This window comes from Equus caballus, chromosome 16, assembly GCF_041296265.1.
Source record: "Equus caballus isolate H_3958 breed thoroughbred chromosome 16, TB-T2T, whole genome shotgun sequence".
Taxonomy (NCBI): Eukaryota; Metazoa; Chordata; class Mammalia; order Perissodactyla; family Equidae; genus Equus; species Equus caballus.
In genome coordinates, this window is record NC_091699.1 from 58,047,365 (window position 1) to 58,068,781 (window position 21,417).

Here is a 21,417-nt window from a genome sequence, read left to right on the forward strand (position 1 = left end):
ATTAAAAAGAACAGTGATTTTATTGTTTTTGTAAAAATAATACAAGATCATCATAAATAATTCAAGCAATGAAGAAAAGTACAAAGACGAAAGTTTAAAATTACCCAAATATCCACGAGCTAAGGAAAAAAAAATCACCATTCGCATTTGGTGATGAGTATTACAGACACCTTTCTTTGTTCACTCAAAGATGGAAGGTAGACAAGGACATGCGTTTATAAAATGGGAACCTACTCCCTCATCTGCTATTTTTAACAAAGGTAGTCCTTTCACTTTACTTGAATGAAAGAGAGGAGCAAGATGCTGAAGGAAGGGGTGGTTCCTAAAAGCATGGGTCCTAGGACCTCTCTCCTCCAGCCTCCTTCGCACATTCCATGATGCACATCTCCAGGGACCAGAGGCGCCCTTTTGAGGCCTGGCTGTGTTGTGTTTGCTCACTGTTTACCTGTCACCTGGCCAAGTGCCTCCTTCACAGCAATCCGTGGTGCTTGGGGCTCAGCCCTTTGCAGCCTGTGTGCAAGGGTTGGTGTGGCAGCAGCTCAGTGGGTCATTGATGACATGTTTCATAGGAGTAAAATCAAGGCAAAGCTGACCCTTGGTTGATGGAAAGGGATTCTGTCCTGGCAGAGATCTCTAACAGGTGTCCACCCTGCCCCCTTGAGCTGGTGCCCGGCCATTCCCGGGTTTGATGTGGTAACTGGTGACACGGCCTCCCCGTCCTGGTGGTGTCCCCATCAGGAGCTGTGCCGGCCACATCCTGTTTTGGTGGGGCAGTCAGGAGCACATTCTTCAGCCTCCATGTCATAGGCAGAGCGTGTTCGCACCAGGTCCTAGATCATTTGAGGCCACTGGGGGCCGCATTCTCCCGGTTTGATGTCACACGCCTGTGCCGGCTGGACGTCCTGGTGGATGAGCGATCACTGTTTTCCGGTGCTGCTGTCACTTGGAATCGGCTGTCGTTTGTTCAGATTGGAGCGGAGGCGAGTGAGTGGAGGTGTGAGGAGCCTGAGATGCTCCGTCCGTCCGTGTTTCCCGTCTTGGGAAGGATGCCTCACCCTGGGGATTTCTTTGAGATCCTCTCAGCAGGGCTCCACTGCAGCTCTGTACACCCAGGTGCCAACATCTAGATGACAGTTCCAAAGTTGTTGCCCGGCTGTTTCCAAAACCCTACAGGATTTTCCTGGGTCTTGCTTGGCAGACACACATGCCCCATCAGTTGCCAGATGTTGGCACTTGCATGTGAAGTCTAGGTACCCTCCCCCATGCAGGCGCATGGCGCTGAGGGGAGCCCCACCACCCAGACTGGGGATCTGCTCAGAAAAGAAGCCCAGAATTCCTCATTGGCCCAGGAGGCCTCTGACCACCCTCCCTAGCGCCCGGGGGTTTCCTAGAGAAGGGACAAGCTTGAGAGGGGGCGGCACGAGGTCCCTTCCAATGCCCTGCCCCTCACCCGCATATTCTTTATCATTCACTCCATCGTTCATTTGTTCAGAACCAGCCATGCCATGGATCTGGGATAAAAAGATGGCAGGTCCCATCCCTGCCCCACAGAGAGTCCTTCTCAGTCCAGAGTGTGTCGGCACCCATCTCAAGAAGTGCCTCAAGTGTCAGAGTGGGCTTGGTTAAGGAACCAACAGGTGCAAGTGTTCCCTTTTGCATTGAGGGGGACAGAATGAAGGGGCCTTGATGACACAGTCACTCCTGCCTACTCGAATTTAGACATGTTCGTTGGGATGGGAAAGGGAGCAGTGACCCTCCTGCGGGTCCCCGTGCATACACAGCAGTCAGAGGGGTCTGGGTTTACCCAGGCCACCATCGGCCAGGTCTGCCTGCGGAGAGGTTGGGAACCTGTGGTCCCAGAGCATCTTTGCGAGCCGTGTCCTTCCCTCTACCAGCACAGCCCCTCCCCAGCAGGTCTGGCCACCCTGCACTCTGGCCCTGGGAGTAGCATGAGGCTGGGTGTCTGTGTCTTCCAGCTTCCCACAGGCAGCGTGAGGACAGCCTGTGCCCCAGAAGCAGGATGAGAAGATGGCAGACTTCCTGTTACCTCGGGGCACCAGCAGCTTCCGAAGGTTCACCCGGGAGTCCCTGGCAGCCATCGAGAAGCGCATGGCAGAGAAGCAAGCCCGGGGCTTGGCCGCCTCACAGGAGAGCCGTGAGGGACTGCCCGAGGAGGAGGCTCCCCGGCCCCAGCTGGACCTGCAGGCCTCCAAAAAGCTGCCCGATCTCTATGGCAACCCGCCCCGAGAACTCATCGGGGAGCCCCTGGAGGACCTGGACCCCTTCTATAGCACCCAAAAGGTGACTGCCACCCACCCCCTGTCAACACAGCAGACGGGGAGAGGGCTTTGCCTCCACGTGGGGCTCTGTTTGGGGTGGGCTCTCCGGGCTTCGGGAAGTGAGTCACTGGTGCTCTAGATTCCAGTCACCTTGATTTTAGAGCTCCAGAATAAAAGGCCAGAACTGTGCAGCCTGAGGTTTGGTATGAGGAAAGAAAGAGGGCAGCCGTGGTTGATCTCCTGCCTCCTTGTGGAGTACCTCCTTGGGGAATCATCTGTGGTTAGGCTTCACCTCTGGAGGACTCCTGTGTCCCATGGTGTGTGTGAATCGGAGTCAGGCCCTGAGTCCTCTCCTGAGAGGAGTTTGGGCCCCAGAGCACAGCATGTGATCCCCTCTCCTAACCAGAGACAGCGTGTAGCCCCCGCCCCCGCCCCAGAGAACTTGCTGGGCCTTGGCTGTGCCAGGCTGGCTCAGGCTAGGGGCCACGGCGGCAGCTCCCTGGGCCTTGCAGGCTGGCGATGGGAAATCTGAGATGGGTGGGGAGGGAGGCTGTTCTGCCATTGTCCCTCCTGAGTGTAGGGAGATGAAGTGGCTTTTGTCCACTCGAGCAGGGTGACTCAGGTTTCCTCCTAGCGTGGATTTCTACCCCGGAGGTAATTCCCCCATCTGGGTCCCCTGCCCTGGCCTCACCTCTCAGGACTGTGTGCCCTGCCCCACCTGCTGCCAGACCATAGGCACACAGGGCTCCTGCAGAGGCCTGGTCCCCAACCCAGCTGCCCACATGTCAGGCCTCGCTGTTGGAGGAAGGGGGTTTGATTTGGACGAGGCCTTTCCCCAGAAGACTCAGGAGGTTGTGGCTGCTCACCTTACTGCTGTCAGTACCAGGGCTGAGGACACACTGGAGGGCAGGCGGATTCGGTGTGCACAGGGCACGTGTGAGAATATGGCAGGTGGGAGTGCTGTGTGTCTGTGTCACCAGGCCCCTGAGTGTGTGTGTGACTGTGCATTTAGGAGACCAAGAGTCTGACAGTGGGCGTGGTGCACGATTGTCTCTGTGTGTATGTGCACATACGTGGGTGAGTGGGGGAAGGGAAAGCCCACCCAGTCTCTCTGCACAGCTGGGAGAGGAGACCTTGAACTTGGTCCTGCTTCCTACCCCTGGTTCACATGACTCAGGTGGGGTCAGGGTCGGCAGCTGAGGCCACAGTTGGGGTCAGAGTTAGGCTGGAAGTTGGGATTAGTCAGGATGGGTAGGCCTAGGTCATGGTTGGTCAGAGCTGGAAGTAAGAATTAGGGTTGGAGTTAGAGCTACAGCTGGTGGTAAGTCAAGGTTTCAGCGGCCAGTCAAAGTGGTAATTAGATTGGAGTTAACTGGGCCAGGCAGGGGGACCCAGTTGAGGGTGAGGTCAGGGCTGGGCTCAGCTTTTGGGGGCTGGTGGTAGTTGAGCATGGAAGGAGTCAAGGAGACTCTCCCTTGTCCCTGGGTCTGAGAGTACTTGAACCATGGCCCAGGTATGATTCTGTCTCTAACCTGTCTCTCCTTACTGGCACCGGGCCGCACTGTCTGCAGTCCCCCCGGGTGATGCAAGCACCACAGCAGAACTTCTGGTCCTGATAGGTCTGGTCAGCTTGTCTCCCCAGCCCAGAATAAATAGAACCTTGTCTCACCAGCCCAACCCTCGGAGAAGCCAGACCCCAGAGCTGTGCCACCTCGGCTGTGCGCACCCTAGCCTGGGCAGAGGAGGACCAACTGCTGTCCTCAGGGGCTGCATCTGGCCCAAACATGGCCCACTTGATGGGCACGTGGCTCAGCCTCCAGCGCTCATTGTCCATTCCCATGCCCCCTCGTGCTCTGTAGGCAGTGTCATCTGGAAGCTTGGGAACGGGGTCTACCTTGGGCTGCTCATGATCCCTCCAGGGGGAGATACTAGGTTGTCTACTCTCAGGTGGTATGCACCTGACATCTGTCCCACCCTCCAAGAGATGAGGTCCCAGAGAAAGCTTCTCCTGGGCTTGGGTCTACATTTTTTTGTTCTCTGCTCCTTACCCATTAGTTTTCCTGGCTTACCCAGCTCCCTCACTCCCCACAGGGCCTGGTGGGGAAGCTACGCAGGGTGGGGAGCGGTCAGAAGGGAGAAGGGGAAGAAGGGGGCATCAGCTGGGTCCTGGCCTCTGCTGTGACAATCACGAAAGGCCCCTTCTTGTTGGGACTGTAATTTTAAAACTAAACTAAATTCCATCCAACCTGACATTCCCCTAAACTTGACCTCATCCCACCCCAGCCATGGGCCACCCATCGAGGGTCCACTGACCTGCTGAATGTGCTGGCTGCCCCCCCCCCACCCCTACCGCTCCCTCAGTCTCTCACTTCCTTCCATCCCACACCTTAGCCAGGGAACTCTGACTAGGATTCTAGGGCTCTGAGCCAACAGCTGTCCCCTAGAATCCTCTCCCCATCAGGGCCCTGGGGCTGCCACCCCGCTAAAGCAGGCCTCTGTCCACAGACCTTCATCGTGCTGAATAAAGGCAAGACCATCTTCCGGTTCAGTGCCACCAATGCCTTGTATATCCTCAGTCCCTTCCACCCCATCCGGAGAGCGGCCGTGAAGATTCTGGTCCATTCATATCCTTTGCAGTGAGTCCATGCTGTGTGGACCCTCTAGCCTCACATGGGGTTTGGGGTGGGGATGGGCAGGGTGTTTAGGGCTAAGGGTGGTGCCAGTTCCAGGCTGGTCCTCAGACAAGCAGCACAGTCATCACCAGGGAGCTGCTTAGAAATGCAGACTTTCAGACCCCACCCCAGACCTACCGAATCAGCATCTGCATTTTAACGTGATCCCAGGGCTTCTTGGGCACATGCAAGTTTGGGAAACCCTGCTCTGCTTCTTCAGGAGAGAAAGTCATGGAGGTTAAGCTACTGAGGACTCCAGAAGAAATGAAGCCTATCAGTGTCCCCTGGCTCTGATATTGGCTCCAGATGTCCCCTCCCACTGCGCCGGCTTGGCCCTGCATCTCCCTGCCCACTTTGGGGGACCTCAAGCAGGTCACGGGGGCTCAGCCAAGGAGAAACCACCTCCCAATAAAGAAGACCTCAGCTTATTCAGACATGGGCATCTCTCACGGGTGGAAACACTTGCTTTTTGATTAAGTGTTGACAAAATGTTTGCAGTTTCAGAGTATCTCAGAGAACTTTGGTTAGCATTAAATTATATAAATCACAGCTAAAAAAGCTGCAGGCTGCGGAGGAGAGCAGTTGAGGTGCAGCAGTGTAATAAGGGACAGTCCTGGTCTTTGGGCCTTAGAGGGCCTCATTCAGGTCGTGTGTGCGACGGGGTGCCACGACCCAATCACAGCTGTCCTCCCAACTTCAGGAAAGGGGCCCCACAGATGGAGCCTCTCAGGGCGGGCTGGTGTCCAGCTGTAGGGTCAGGCATCTGTGTGTTATTGTGACGGCCTGGGCAGCCCTTCCTCTGGCTGGCAGCTGGCTCTGCTGTTAATCAAATCAGTGCTGCTGGGCTCAGCCGTGTGATTGGTTGTGTGTGTGTGGCTGGCCCGATAGGGCTTCCCGGGGTCACCCCTCAATTGCCTACTCTGGACCAACCTTTTCAGAGGCCAAGGTAGAGACCTCAGCCATCAACCTCTGGGCAGGGAAGAAGGCTTCAGGAAAACGGCTGCCCAGCAAGGGACTGAGGAACCGAGACCGGTGCTGATGCTCAGGAAGTTTTCTGTCCAGGCAGGGATGAGGGAGGCTTCTTCCTGGTTCCACTTTCTGCCCCCTGGGCCCCAGGGCCTGATCCTCACCCCAGGGGTTAATTGGAGGCATTCGGTGCTGCATGTGTTCTCTGCATGCAGATGCTCTCTTCCCTCTTCCAGCTCACTGCTGCTTTTCTCAGGGGCTCCTGAGAAACATGTGTGTCCGGGAAAACCCCCCACAGCTCGTGGCTGTGGCATCAGCAGAGTGGTTTCTAGGGTGGCAGATACCTTAGGGAGGGGCTCCATTGAGGGGGCAGCCTGCCATTCACAGCCGCATCTTACTTTGTGAAGCAACAGTGGTTCTATATTTAATTTTGAGCCATTCTGACACTGTTTCCGAGCTCCCTGTAAGTGCCAGGCACTTTACTGGGCACCTTGGGGGTATCGAGCTGAATAAGAGCCTGTCCTTACCCCTTTGGGAATTTTACAGTTCCCTAAGAGTGATGAGACAGCCACATGAGTAGTTGTCATTCCTGCCAGCGGGTGGGCACAGCCTGGTGAGAGCTGTGCAGCGGGAGGAGGAAAGGCCAGCCTCCTTTCTCACTCTGAGCCTGTCTCCAGCAGCACTCCAGGGGCATGGCCTCCGTGAAAGCATGCTCCAGCTCCCACCTGGGGCTTCTCCTCCCCGTATCTAACCAACCCAGCACTGTTTGGCAGCCACAGCGGCCCCCAGGGATGCAGCAGCAGCCCCAGGGTTCCTGCAAGACCCTGGACTGCGCCGTGGGGCGGATGAGGCCACGAGGCAGGTGGTCGAGGGAGGCGGTGGGGGCACTGGAGTCCCCAGCCTGGCCAGGGGGTCCATTAAGCAGTGGCTCTGAGGCTGTGAGGTGCTGGCTTCACCCACAGTCCCTGAGGACTCTGAGCCAGCCTATGTCCCCCAGGGCAGCTGCCCCAGGGAAGTGGCTCTGCCTCAGTGAGGCCCTGTGCTGGGCTGCCTGCAGCTGCCTTGACACTCCACTGCCTGGGGGTGGGAGCACACTGTGGGCCCTCAACAGCGCCCCTTAGTGGGTTCAGGGGGCACTGGGGGAGAGGAAGGGTCAAGATCTGTGGGGTTTGGGAGCCTCCTGTGTGCCCTTGAACCTGCCATTCAAAGTGTGGTACACAGACCAGAAGCATCAGCATCACAAGGATCTTGTAGGAACTGCCGAATCTCCGACCCCACCCCAGGACGTGGTTTCAGCAAGGTCCCCATGATTTGTGCGCACACTGCCCTAGGGCAGTTGTTTCCAAGTGTCATCTGTGAAGGCCACCTTAGACTCACCTGGGAAGTTTGTTAAAAATGCAGACTCTTAGCCCTGTCCAGACCAGAATCATCAGTGTAGGAATCTACACGCTCTCCATGCATTTCTCTCTTTTGTAATGGAGATATAATTCACATATCATAAAATTTACCATTTTAAAGTTACAATTCAGTGGAGTTGAGTGTATTTATATAGTTGCACGAACATCACTGCTATCTAATTCCAGAACATTTTCGTTACCCCAAAAAGAAATTCCATGCCCATAAGTAGTCACTATGCCTTGCTAACACACACAGATTTCATGTTGCATTATGAACTTTTTTGAGTCGTGAATTGTGAACTTTCACTCTGCTTACATGTTTTTCTTACTGTAATAAAAAGCACGTAACATAAAATTTGCCATCTTCACCAATTTTTTTTCTTTTTTTGGTGAGGAAGATTCACTCTGAGCTAACATCCATTGCCAACCTTCCTCTTTGTTTGCTTGAGGAAGATTAGCCCTGAACTAACACCTGTGCCAGTCTTCCTCTATGTTGTATGTGGGACACCACCACAGCATGGCTGATGAGTGGAGCAGGTCCGCGCCCAGGATCCGAACCTGCAAACCCAGGCCGCCGAAGTGGAACGTGCAGAACTTTAACTACTCAGCCATGGAGCCAGCCCCCAGCCATCTTAACCATTTTTATGTGTGTAGTACAGTCGTGTTAACCACATGCTCGTTGTGCAATAGATCTCTAGAACTTTTTCATCTTCCAAATCCAAAAGTCTATACTCATTGTTGGCTTACATTTTTATATCCACTCAAACATCTGAGTTCCCACACATGCACAGTTCTGTGCCAGGCCCTTTCAAAAGGGCCGGAGGGGCGAAGACAACCTTAAAAGGGGCAGGAATGCAGTCCCTGCTCTCAAGAAATCTGCCACCAGGCAGAAAGAGAACCTGCTCACTTGCCACCATCCACACGTTCACAGTGACATGCCAGCAAGTGCAGGATAATTCAGTTGGCTTTGCTCTGTGCTCCACGCTTGCAATGCATCCCTGGGAAGTTGCCTAAAAAGTAAATATGGGCATGCAGAATTATTTTTTCCTGTATATTTTTGTTAGAATCCTGCAGAACGTGTTCCTGCCAGGATTAAATAGAAGGAACCAACTGAACTCCCCATTCCGCTGTAGTCACATCCAGAGGCCTCACGCTCACGCCGAGAAGCATTGTGCCTTCCTGGGTGCGCAGGATCTGTTCACAAAATCCTCCCACGTTCCTCTAGCAGATTCAAATGGGCAATCAAACCACATGTTTGTGTGTGTGTGTGTGTGTGTATGTGTGCATGTTCATTTAATAGCACAAATATCTGAAAGTACCCCCCACAGTTAATTCCCTTCTCTTTGGGAGTTTTTTCACTTCTTGGGGAGTGAAGACAGGCAGGCCAAGTTTCAGTCATTCCCCACAAACCATGCAGGCAGTCCTTGCTGGCATTTTAATTATGAGGCTGGGAGTGGGTGTTGGGGACAATGACACGACAAGATCGAAGATGTTCAGCTGAGCTCAGGCCTGGAGAGCTGGCCTTTGCCTCTGCCTACACATGGGACCCGCTCAGTCATCAGTCTGAAACTACCAGGCAGGGCAAACAGGTGTGCCCTGGCCAGGAGTGCACTTGGCTCATCTCTCTGGTATTGGCTGTGTGCTTGGCTCCATGGGGCACCTGGGGACGCTTTGGGGAGAGTCACAAGGACTAGAGGTTCAGTCTAGGGAGGAAGAGATGACACACATGCATATACACGGGCACACACACATACACAGGAGTGACTGGGAATAGTGAAGGGCTGTCCTCAAGGCCAGGAGAGCCAGGCAGGGCTTTGGACACCAAGTGGCAGAGACTAGAGTCTGCCGCATCTCACCCTAAGCCATTGCTATGTCTGGAAAGCCAAAACCCAGACAAGTGGCTCCTGTTATTTCCCACCATTCAACCCAGGCCCTGTCTTTCAGGACTCAGAAGGGCTGTCTGCTATGTCTCTTCCCTAAGTCTCTGTGTTAGAGTTCAGCTCACCTTGTCTGTGTCCAGCCAAGTCCTCTGGTCCCAGGCAGCCTGCCCACACCACTGCTTTCTGCCGAGGGGCCTTTTCTCCACTCTAATGAGAGCTGTGAGCACTCTGCCTACAGCCCAGAGAGGCTTGGCTCCACAGGGAGGGGGTCTCCCCAGTCCTCAGCCCAGCCTGCTTCGCCATGACCAGCTGGGCTGACTGATTGCTGGAGGAACCCTAGCTGGCCTTCAGTGCCTGTCTAAATGCCTCCTCTGGGAAGCCTTCCTGCCCAGTCCAGCCAGAGGCGGGTCTGGATTCTCATAACATCCCATCTGGGAGCAGTTCAGTGGCTCAGATGCCTCCCTGTCTCTCACACAGGGCCAGGCACACATGCTCAGGTGAGGTTTGTTCTGCAAAATGACAGTTCCATTCCTCCTCCTGGGTGGCAGTCTGCTCACACTTTACGGAGCCCTTCACTCATTTGGTTTTCATACTGTCCCGTGGGTGGCAGAGTCCAGGTGTGAGATCGCATTCCCACTTGGCAGATGGGAGCCTGCGCAGTGCGACTCACGCAGGCCCTTCAGTCTGGAGGCAGGGGAATGGACCAACGACCTTGGGTGTCATCGTGCAGACAGTGCCACAGCAGGGCTCAGAGTGGAGGCTTGCGCTGGGTCATCCAGGGCTCAGAGCGGGCTCTGCCATGGGCCAGCTTTGTACCTGGAGTGGTTTTCTGTGGCAGCTGTCACAAATGACCACAAATTTAGTGGCTCTAAACAACACAAATTTAGCATCTCACGGTTCCGGAGGTCAGAATCCAAAAAGGTCTCCCTGGGCTAAAGTTAAGGTGTCTGCAGGCCTTCCTTCCTGGAGGCTCCAGGGAAGAAACTGTTTTCTAGGCTTTTCCAGTTTCTGGAATCTACATGGCTTATGGTCCCCTTCTGTCTGCAAAGCCAGCAACAGCTGGCGGAGTCTTTCTCACGTGCGTCCCTCTGACGCTGACTCTCCTGCCACCCTCTTTCACTTCTGAGGACCCTGTGATGACATTGGGCCCCCCCAGATAATCCCGGATAATCTCCACATCTCAAGATCCTTAATTTAATCACATCTGCAGAGTGCCTTTTGCCGTGTAAAGTAACACTCACAGTTTCCAGGGGTTAGGATGTGGTCGTCTTTGGGGGGCTGTTATTCTTCTTAATATAGTATCCTTTAACTTAACCTCACGGTGCCTCCATCTCCTTGTCTGTGAAATGGAGACGAAGTCCCCCCTCATGGGTTGTTGGGAGAATTGAATTAGTTAGTGGATATGGAGAGCAGAGCCTTGCACCTGGGAAGGGCTCAGTAAATATTTGCTCTTAGCATCATTACTTTCATATTTCAGGAATCATCTGGCATCCTCAGTAGATGGTTTAGCAATGGATCTGTGGGGATGAATAAAGGCTGGTTGAGGGGTTCGTTAACTGTCTGCCCAGCAAGGAAAGCCTTGGCACAGAGCCCGGGTGTGGGGAACGTGTGTGTGTGTAAGGGAGAAGGGATACTGAGATGTGTATCTGATCCTGCCCTTGAAAGCTGGAGAAGGAGAGAGACCTGCCTTGGAGACCCCCAGAGGGATGGGCAGATGCCAAGCTGAGGGAGGGACCGCGATGCCAGGAGAGGTCTCTCTGGCCAGGGAGAAATCAAGGCTTCCTGGGGCCATGGTTTCTGAGCTGAGCAACTCTGGTTTGACTAAGAGGGGTTCCCAAAGCCCAATGTCAGATGAGAATTTATTATAAACTGGGGGCTGGGTTTGGTCTGCTATTGCCTGGTTGCCTAGAAGTAGGCCTGGAGGTATGGAGGGCATCCACCTGGATTCCTTGAGAGGCCTCACGTCTCTCCCCAGCTGGGGCACCCCCTACTTAGAAGTCAGTACTTGAGTTCAGCCCAGTCTCCAGGCTGACTGCCTTGGCCTCCCCTCGGGCCTGAGTTTGAGCCAGGCGATGGAAGAGGGTGGAGCTCTGGTAGAGAGGAAAGAGGCAGGCCCCTGGAGCTCAATTATTGCAGCTCCCGGGCAGCCTGAGGGATCGCAGAGCTGGCGGCTGCTGCTGCGCTTGGGGTTGAGGCTGGGGTGGTGTGGTGAGCCTGGGGGCAGCCGCAGGCAGGGCGTGGGAGGCCCAGCCTCTCCTCTCTGGCTGGGGAGGGGATTTGTGAGGGCAACAGAGTGTCCCTGTTCTCAGCCAAGCCCTTGGGGGATCCCAGCCCACAAGAGACTGAGCGTCTGTCCCTTGCTTCTCAGCAGGCCTTGCAGAGGTGAAGGAGGCTGTGAAGATCAGAGCTTCGTCCAGCCAAAAGCAGCAGCTAGGACTTGTAGCCAAAGAGTCAGGGGTCAGACAAGGCCTCGGGTAGTTCAATTCAAGGTCAAAGGCCCAGAAGGATGCCCAAGACAGTCCCAGCATTTGAAGAGCTCCCCTGCTGGTGAGGGACAGGTGGACATTGCCATTCAGTGAGCAACCTTGCAATGAGAAGGGGATGCCCCGTGCCCTGGGGGTGCAGGGGCTGCAGCAACCGAGGTCAGGGCAGGTTGCTCGGGGAGGGGATCTTCCTGCTGGGGTGCTCCTGCTGAGGGGGAGCTTCTGCTGAGGGGTGCTCCTGCTGACGGGTGCTCCTGCTGAGGGGTGCTTCTGCTGAGGGGTTTCTTGGAGGAAGACAAGGAGTACATCAGGTGGAGCAGAGGACAGGCGTGAGGAACATGCGCAAAGTCAGGAAGCAGCACCTGCCTCCCCCAGGGGCAGTGTGTTCTCACAAGATGTCTAAGTTTTGGCAGCAGAACAGCTTTTCAGAGAAGTCCTAAGCCAGAGTTCAGCCTGAGTGGCTCCTAAAGAAGTGGGGAGGGGACTCGGAGCCCTGCCCCATGGCCTTCCTCTCCCACACTGGCCCCTGAGGAACAGTTTATAAATGCCTCTCCCTCCATTGTGGCTGAGGACAGCACTCCTGTGTGGCTCCAGGATTAAATCTCTGAGGTCTGGGGGTCGGCCCTTCCTCCCTTCCCTCCAGGATGGACCCTCCAGGGGACCCTGCCAAAGGGGCGAATTCAGGTATCTGGTCCCTGCCAGGGGCTGTGGAGCAGAGCAGCTGTCCAGCTGCAAGTGCCAGGGAGGGGACAGAGGCCAGCCTCGGTGGGGAGAGGTTGGCACAGCCCAAGTGTGTCTCCTTGGAGCCCCTGTTGCATTGATCTGGCAGCACTGGCCTGGCAGTGACAACCCCAGGGCCAGGCCCCTCTGGCAGCAGTGGCCAGCTGGCCCCCTGCACGCAGCTTTCCTTGACCCTCGCCACGCTCTTCAGCATGCTCATCATGTGCACCATCCTGACCAACTGCGTGTTCATGGCCCAGCACGACCCTCCACCCTGGACCAAGTATGTCGAGTGAGTATCTTTAGGGCCTCTCCAGCTGGCCCCTTCTGTCCTCCCTTTTCCATTCCATACTGTAGCCCCTAAAGTCACCCCAAAAGAGGCCCAGGGAGTCACCCACCTGGGGTCCCTTGGCCAAGCCCCTACCCTCCTTCTCTACTCCCAGGCCTGCCAACTTCTGGCTTTGAGCTGTGCCCTCGGGGGAGGAAGCTCTCCAGGTTGGCAAAGTGGGGATGTCTCCCTGTCGCACTCTAAAGAGTGTTGATGACCTTGGAGAAGGCTCTGAAATAATAGTAATTTATTGAGCCCTTAGTGCATGCCAGCGCGATCATAGAACAATAGGCAGCATCTCCTTTAACCCTCAGGGCAGCTCCACCGGGAAGGCACAGCCACTCTCCCCATGTGACAGATGAAGAGACTGAGAACTGGAGAAGTTACTTGCCCAAAACCATGCAGCCAGGAGGTGTGGCCACTGAGAAAGGCCCAGAGATCTCCCCACTTTTACCACACTCTGCTGCCTTTTTGTCCCCAAGTCCCGCCTCAAACCATTTGTGCAGTTTTAGAGAACTATTTCTGGTCCTCTCTTCCCAAATGAAAGTACCTCACCCCCAGGTTCTAAGCAGAGCTGAGAGGCCCTTGGTGCAGTTGGCTCCTGTCTTGAGAGGACCGACAGAATGTTAGGGACAGCCTCTCTTACCAAAACCAGGGCCCACAGCCAGCAGCTGAGACCTGGGAAGCAGTGTGGGTGTGGCCCTCTCCCATTCCAGCCCTCTGGGCCACAGTCCCGGCATCCAGGCATTTGGGATTCTTCAGCCCATCCCGGGCAGAGAGAAAAGGCCCCCAGCCAGCCGTCAGTGTTAGAACATTAACCCCCTTTCCAAGCCCAAGGCAGACAGCTGTGCCCACACCTACCTATAGGTGGTTGAGGACAGACCATGCTCCCATCACTAGCTGCCTGAGGACCCACAAACAAGGGTGAGGGGCCGTGACTCTGAGTGTCCTTACTGTTCCACGGTGGCCACCAGATGCCTATGTACATGGACCCCCAGGGCTGGGGTGAGGGGGTAGATGGAACGTCTTCTTACACCAACACAGCCAGGAGAGAGAAGGTGGAGGGTTCAGATGGGCTCATGGCAGGCACTCAACAATGCTAAATCACCAAGGGGGAAGATGCATTAGTTAGCCGGATGTTTGGAATAAAGCTCCAGCCCCCAACTCCAGCTCTGCCAATGGCGATGTTGCAGAGAGCCTCCGGGGGTCTGAGGGCCTCTTGAGAGAGGAGCTGCATGGGGCTCATGCCGTGTGGGGAACCTGGCGAACCTGGCCTGTAGGCTTCGGCCTCCTGAGAAACCCCGCCGGTCTCTCCTCCCCAGGTACACCTTCACTGCCATTTACACCTTTGAGTCTCTGGTCAAGATTCTGGCTCGAGGCTTCTGCCTGCATGCATTCACCTTTCTTCGGGACCCGTGGAACTGGCTGGACTTCAGCGTGATTGTCATGGCGTAAGTACCTTGCTCGCTGCACCATGCTGTGCCACCCCAGGCCACCCTGAGGGGCGTGTGTGCCACTCTCGGCCCCGGGCTGCCAAGCCCTCTCAGCTCCCTGGGGCAGTCCACGTGCAGCTCTGCTCGGGGCTGTAGGGCAGCCCTCCTGACTGCTGTAGCAGGAGGAGACAGGATGGAGGCCCTCAGCTCATCCTAGTGGGAAAGATGGGTCCAAAGTGGCTCAGGTGGGTCACGGTGGTCAGGTCCACTGGCTCATCTATGGCTTTCCAGCAGCCCTGTGCTCAAGGGACATCATTAAGATTCTGGTTTAGCATCCTCTGCCCTTTCTGACAAGGGAAATCAGTATTATGGCCTGAAATCTCTGGACCACTGTGAAACAGTAACCAGACTCCAAGGTGATTAAGGATGAAACTGCAGGGAAGAGAAGGGGCCTGGAGAAGTGACCAGGCCTCCCTGGGAACTCATGCCGGGCACACCAGCATGTCTGCTCTCTCTGCTCATAGACTCCATGTTTGGCACATTTTATGGCACCTGATCACTGACATGATCCATTGGGTCCTCACACCAGCAGAGGAGGTAGGCTGGATAGGGATTCTTGATCCCTATTTTCCAAATGAGCAAACTGAGGCCAAGGACACACACTGAGTCCTCCAGAAGGTGAACATCATCGCAGCCTGGTCTGTGCAGGTTGAGACCTCACTCCCTTGCCTAGGAGTCCCTTGCAGGGGGGTTGGGTTGAGGCGTTGCACTCTGGCTGTCTCGGGCAGTGGCTGCTGTGTTCTAGTGGGGACAGCTGCTCAGGGAGGGTCTCCTGTGCAGGACTCGTGGTCAGGGCTGAGCCATCAAACTCTTTCTGGAAGCCTGATGTGTGTGGAGAACCCAGTGTGTGCAGGACTGGGCTCCACACCTTGGCAAGAGGCAGAGATGGTGAGGGTTATATTCCCTGCCCTTGCAGAGCCTCAGTTTCCCCGCTTGTGAAAGGATGGTGCTGGGCCAGGTGGTATAAGAGGTTCAGTTCAGCTCTTCCTTTCTAGGACTCTCAGATTCACTGAATCCACCCATTCATGACAAAGACTTTATTTAACCCAGACATGAGCAGCCCTGCTGTGAGCTCAGCCTTGCTGTGAGGGAGAGAGCAGAGGGGGAAACTGGGCCCTGCTCATGGGATGCTTTCAAACTAGCTAGTGAACCTGGTGGCTAGAAAATGCATCAGAACCTGTTTCTAGGTACCCTGTGAGCTGACTCCAGCCCACCACTTTACAGCTGGGGAAACTGAGGCTCAGAGAGAGGCTGCCACTTGCCCCCAATCCAGTGTAGATTTAGGCCCAAGCAAAGCCAAGTGAACAAGGGAGAGAGCAGTGGGAGATGAGGATGCAAAGTGGTGGGGTAGGTTGTGCGGCCTTAGAGGTGGAGGTAAAAGCCAGGTGGGGGTTAAGAGCAGGGAGTGACGTGCTCTGATTTACATTCTCTGAAGTTCGCCCTGGCTACTGTGTGGACAAGAGACTGTAGAAGGTGACGGTGGAAGCAGAGCAGTTAGGAGCCTGTTTTAGTAGCCAGGAGGGAGGTGACAGTGGCTGGGACCAGCGTCCAAGTGGAGAAGGTGAACGACATGGTCAGATTCTGGATGTATTTTGAAGGTGGGTCAGGCAGGAGACCCCCAGGTGGTTCTTGGCTTGAGTAGCTGGGTGAATGGTGTTACCACCCATTGAAACGGAGAAAGGTGGGAGGAGCTGGCTGAGGGAGGAAGAGAATCAAAAGTCCAGTTTGGAATGTATTAAATTTGAAAGCACCTGGTGTGAGAGATTGAGTAGGTGTCTGGATATTCTAGTCTGGAGTTCAGGAAAGTGGTCCGAGGTGGAAATAGAAATTTAGAAGCCCTCAGGATGTAGATGGCATTTAAAGCCAGGAGACTGGAAAGACATCACCTAGGAGTGAGTGTAGCCAGAGAAGGGAAGCTGCCTGGGGACTATACTGAAGGATGCTCTAGGGTCTCGAGGTCAGGAAAGAAGGAGGATTGAGTGAAGAAAACTGGAGGGAACTGCCAGGGAGGGTGGAGGGAAACCAGGAGAGAGCAGAGTGATTCAACTGGAAAGGTACGACAAGGAGACCGAGGAAGGAGAGAACCAAGAATGGACCAGCCATTGGAGTGGACAACGTGAAGATCATTGATGACCTTGACAAGACAGGTTCCAGTGGGTTGAGGGACATACGTCTGATTAGACAGGGCTGGAGAGAGTGGAAGGAGGCGAGGTGGAGCAAGTGTAGACATCTGGAGTTATCTTTGCGGGCTGATGGAAAGGATCCAGTAGAGAAGGGAAGTCTGATGATGGAGGAGGGGCAAATTGCAGAGCAAAGCCCTTGAGCTGTCCCGAGGGGTGGGAATCCAGGGCCTGGGGGGAACCTTGACCTTAAGAGCAGGGCAGGCAGAATTTCAGGTGGTGTTGGATAGAGTAGATGATGAGAGAAGGAATTTCTCTTCTGATTGCTTCTATTTTCTCAGTGATAAGAAGCAGGGTCATCAGCCGAGAACACAGAGTAGGGAGGCATGTCTGAGGTTTGAGGAGAGAGGGAGCACTCTCATGTCGGAGCCATGAGCTATTGCACTGACTTGGAAATGGAGTAGGATTGCTGGCCGGGCCCTCGAGGAGGGGGTCAGTGATCCCTGGACCCCTGAGGGCCTAGTGTCACAGGAAGGGAGCTTCCACAGGAAAGGACACAGCGTCTGCCTGATCCATCCCTACCTTCCCATCCTGGAGCCTCAGCAGGACTGTGTCACGGCAGTGACACTCCCAGACCCCAGGAAAGGGGTCGCACGGGGCCCCTTGTCTGACAGCAGGGGCCAGGCTTCGGCCCGTCTTCAGCCCATGTCTCTGGGAGATGCTCTGCATGACCTCAGGCCCTTAGCACGTCCTCCTGTCCTGCTTGGGGAGAGAATCCCAGTCTCAGTCCCCATGAGATCCCTTGGGGACCCGCTCCTTCTGCTCAGCATCACAGAGCAGGTGTGTAATCCTCACCACGGCTGGCCTGCCTACCTTCGCTCTGAACCAGAACCAGGGGTGACAAAGCAGAACAGGGCCTCAGAGGCCACCAGACTGTTTCCACGTCTCTGAGCATCTCACAGAAATGTCACACTCAGTTCCCCGGGGGCCGCATGGACCCATTGAAATGTAGGTTTGTGCTCTGGACTGGACTCGCCCGGCAGCTCCGATTGACAGAGATTCCGCGTTATGAACACAATGAATTAGTGCTATGGTAATGCAGTGAAACACATCATCCTACAGCCAAAACAGTTCAATAACATGGGACGCCTAGGATAATCAGAGGAGCCTTGAGTGGCAGAAAAGTTCTATTCGATGAAATTCCCCATCCCACCCTTGGTTTTACAGATGGAGAAACTGAGGCTCAGAGAGAGCCTACCACTTGCCCAAAGTTATAGAATGAGTTAGCAGCAACACTGGGACTAAAACCAAGTCTCCTAACTTGTAACCAGGAGAGGCACCCGCAGTCTGATGCTTCTGATTCCCCACCCCCAATTTAGGGGCTGTGGGAGGGTCAGGGGGGTGTGCCAGGAAGCCTGCCAGGCAACCCTCCAGCCGGAGCTCTTCGTGGGGCCCCCTCCCAGCTGGGCATTACCTGCTAGTTAGCACAGCCTCCCTCCCACCTTCTGGGGTTGTTATGGAAACCAAACCTGGAGGGGAAGGGAGGGAGGGCAGAGAGGAGAGGGTGGCATTCAGTGCGGTGGCTGTGGTGCTGGCTATACCTTCTGCCAGCAGCCCCATGAGGGGCCGTCTACATCGAAGGGGAGGGCTGCACAGCAGCGTAGGGCTGGAGCAGGAAGAACGCCAGGGTCTGCCCTTCCTCTTGGTTCCTCAGCCTCCCAAAAGGCTCCTTGCTGTGCTGCTGCTGGTGTGATAGGGAAGGGATTCTCACCCACCACCCTCTGCTCTTCCTGTGGGGGGGCCCGTGGCACCACCCGCCACAGCTGTCTGCCCTTGCCCAGCAGCTTGGCCACAGCAGAAGGAGAAGAATGGCTTGGAGGAGAGTTGTGCCAACCTTACAGGGGCGGAGCCTTACCTGTACCCCTGCTACCGCGGAAGCTGGCCCTTTGCCTGCTTGCCACACTCCAGGGCCCCAAGAGAGGGCTTGATGGGGTCTCGGGCCCCAGCACGGGAAGCAGGCAGGCACCAGGCTCTGGACCGAGTAAGAGGCAACAGCTCGCATGTCACAGACATGGTCACAGACACACCGTGCCCTCACGCAGCCCTGCACCCCACCTTTGAGACTTCCTTCCCCTAAGGATTGCGCTCCCACGCGTGTCCTGACTTCACAGACACGCAACCACCAGCCCCAATCCTGTTCTCAGCCACTCAGCTGACTTTGCAAGCCTGTCGGGAGCACGCGCCTTGGGGTTTTGACTTCTCTGTGCCCGGCACCAGCAGCTGAGGAGGCGGACGAGGAATGGAGGGTGGGTACTGTCTGTGCAAGGGCGAGGTGTGGCAGGTTCTACACTGGGACGGGCAGACACAAGCTGAATTCGAGCTAGAGACAGGCAGGTCTTCACTGGAGATGCCAGGAGACACACAGGGTCTGTAAGGGACAGGAGGAGAAAAGCAAGGACAGTTGGTTCCCTCTCTGATCTGTACAGTGCTCCACTCACACTCTGTTACCAGAAGAGGCAGTCTTGAAATCAGTGTCCTGAACAAGAAAAGCTGTTGTCCCAGGCCACATCTGCTAGACCAGCAGCAGGAAATGGGACCCAGAGCCACCAGCAGGCTGGAATCATGGCTTTCGTGTGATGGCAACATTGGCAATGGGCCAGGCTCCACCTGAGAGGCCCGTGGCAGCACCATGTCTGGATGGAGAGTCCAAGCCGGAGAGAAGAATGTGAGACAGAGGCCTGAGGGTCTGAGCCATAACAGAGAATGGAGTAGTCATCAAAAGTTGAGAGGGAGCTTGGACCAAATTAATAGGTGTATATGAGCCAGAACAAGGGAGGTGACTTCTGCTCCCCACTGGAAGATGGGGCTGCATCTGATTGCTGTACCAGAGAAAAATCTGCTAGCTGAAGTGAATCTGGGGGATGGAATGGAAACTACACCACAGAAAGGATTTGGTATAGCCAGAAGGAAAGCTCTGAGAATGTGTTTGCTGACTTCCCACCTCTGAAGGGATGTGGTGAGTAAGGAGGGAGCAGGCATGGTCCACAGGGCCCTATGAAGATGGAAGGGCCCCATGAGTGGACGTAGAGGAAGCTGGTGTCAGTCAAGCGTCAGTTAGAGCTGGACCAGGCTGGGCCCAGCTGATCCCAGGACGTTGAGTCCCTTGACACAGCCCGCCAAGTCCTTCCCTGTAGACACCCCCAGCTTGAAGGCAGATTCAGAAGCTCTGAGCAGAGTGGAGGGGCCTGGAGGTCCAGACTGACCACAGAATGAGTCCAGTGGACTCTAAGCATACCCTTGGCACTCAGCCGGTGTCACTGGGCTGATGTGCTAGGTCTGATGTCACTCAGACACCAGGTCACACACACTTGGTTAAACATCAGACATCCTGAGTCCGCTGTCCTTTATTAAACATCAGACACCTTCAGTTAAATGTCAGACACCCTGGATGCGGAGCCTTTGGTTAAATATCACAGGTCATTGCCACTGTCCCAGTGGTCCTGGTCACACACTGTTGATCCTCCTCTCAGACATCCTGGTCATGTGGCCCAACCATGCATGTCCTCACGCTTTGCTTGGGCAGGTCTCTACCCACCAGAGACCGACTCCTTCCTCTTATGGCTGTGAAGGCCACAGATGGATGACTGTCCAAGTTCTAGGTTGGAGCCCCACGGCCATTCAACCCTGCTGAGCACCATTCAGACCCAAGCAGGACAGACCCCAAGGAGGGCTGCTCACGTCCAGAGGTCACTCCTCCTGTGGAGACCCAGGGCCATCCTTGGGGGACACAGAGGGTACTGCAGTAGACTCATGGGGTAGGGGCCAGCATCTCTCTAGGACCCCCTCATCCTGCTCTTTTCTCTTCTTCTTTTGGCCGCTGCCCGTGAGTAGTCGAAGAGCTGAGTATTCAGGCAGCCTCCCTTCCCATCTCCCAAAGCATCGTCTAGCGAACTCTGCTTCTCCCGTGGAGGATTCAGGTCGCCTCCACCTCATGACTTCAGGGACTCCTGAACCACTCTTTGCACAGAGATTTCTGGTTGGAAGGAGCAAGAGGGCAGCCCTCGCAGACCCAGCCACGCCTCCGTGGTGATAGCAGCCAAGGCTGAGGGTCCCCCAGATCAGAGCAGCCAGACACGAGTCGACCACAGTCTGCAGAAGAAAGAGCAAAACTAGGACCAGAAACCCACTTGCTTCCTCTATCACCCGGCCTGAGCCTCCTGGAAAACTATCACCCTGCTGTGTCCCCAGCCTCAGACCCTGCCACATGGTTTTGTGCCACCGTCCCAGTGGCATGGAGAACGCGGCACATCCTGGCACAGGTTGTTCACGGGGCCATCACTGGGAGAACCAGTGTGGACATCCTTAAGGCACCCACACTGAGGTCCCTGTGTCAGGAGGGTTGAGATCAGGAAGGAGACCTGGCAGAGATCCCAGGCCATCCAGAGCCTCCCTGTGGGAGGGGGAGAAGGGAGAGGGCTGGTCGGGGAGGGCAGGCTGAGGTGCCGCTTTGTAATTCCCAATAACTGTGGTTTGATTCTGCAGGTATGTATCAGAAAATATAAAACTAGGCAATTTGTCGGCTCTTCGAACTTTCAGAGTCCTGAGAGCTCTAAAAACTATTTCAGTTATCCCAGGTAAGATGCCAGCTTGCCTCTCAGATCTCAGCTACAAGTGACTCTCTCTCTGTCTCCCCCTCCCCACCCCCAACCGTGTGTCTCCTCCTGGCGTGTTGTCACTGTCTCGTGTGTGAATTTCCCTTATTACAGATACACCACTGAATTTGTGGACCTGGGCAATGTCTCAGCTTTACGCACCTTCCGAGTCCTCCGGGCCCTGAAAACTATATCAGTCATTTCAGGTGAAAATCAGGTTAAACGCCAAGGCTGCCAGGATATGCTCCGGCCTTTCCAGCCACCGGGGAGCCGAGGCGAGCCTCGGGAAGGCCCCTTCGAATGTGCCTGTCACCAGAATACCTTTCCCAGAGCTCCGGGTGTGGGGTCTGTCAGGCAGAGGACACGGCTGTCCCCTGGAAGCCTCAGAATGGGCTTCCGGCTGCCCACCCCAGCAAAGCCCCCTCTC

The 21,417-nt window shown here is 55.3% G+C and overlaps 1 protein-coding gene across 4 annotated transcripts in view; it reads left to right on the top strand.

Annotated features, from left to right (window-relative positions):
* Positions 1-21,417, top strand: part of SCN5A (sodium voltage-gated channel alpha subunit 5) — a 99,267-nt gene that overhangs the window by 13,931 nt on the left and 63,919 nt on the right. For 3 of the 4 annotated variants that reach the window (XM_023619740.2, XM_070236858.1, NM_001163895.2), the window contains 5 exon segments: positions 1,977-2,301; positions 4,785-4,903; positions 12,600-12,689; positions 14,048-14,176; positions 21,105-21,196. In XM_023619740.2, coding sequence (XP_023475508.1) covers positions 2,029-2,301; positions 4,785-4,903; positions 12,600-12,689; positions 14,048-14,176; positions 21,105-21,196 — 703 coding nt within the window. In that variant the 5' untranslated portion in view covers positions 1,977-2,028. 4 annotated transcript variants of the gene reach the window in all.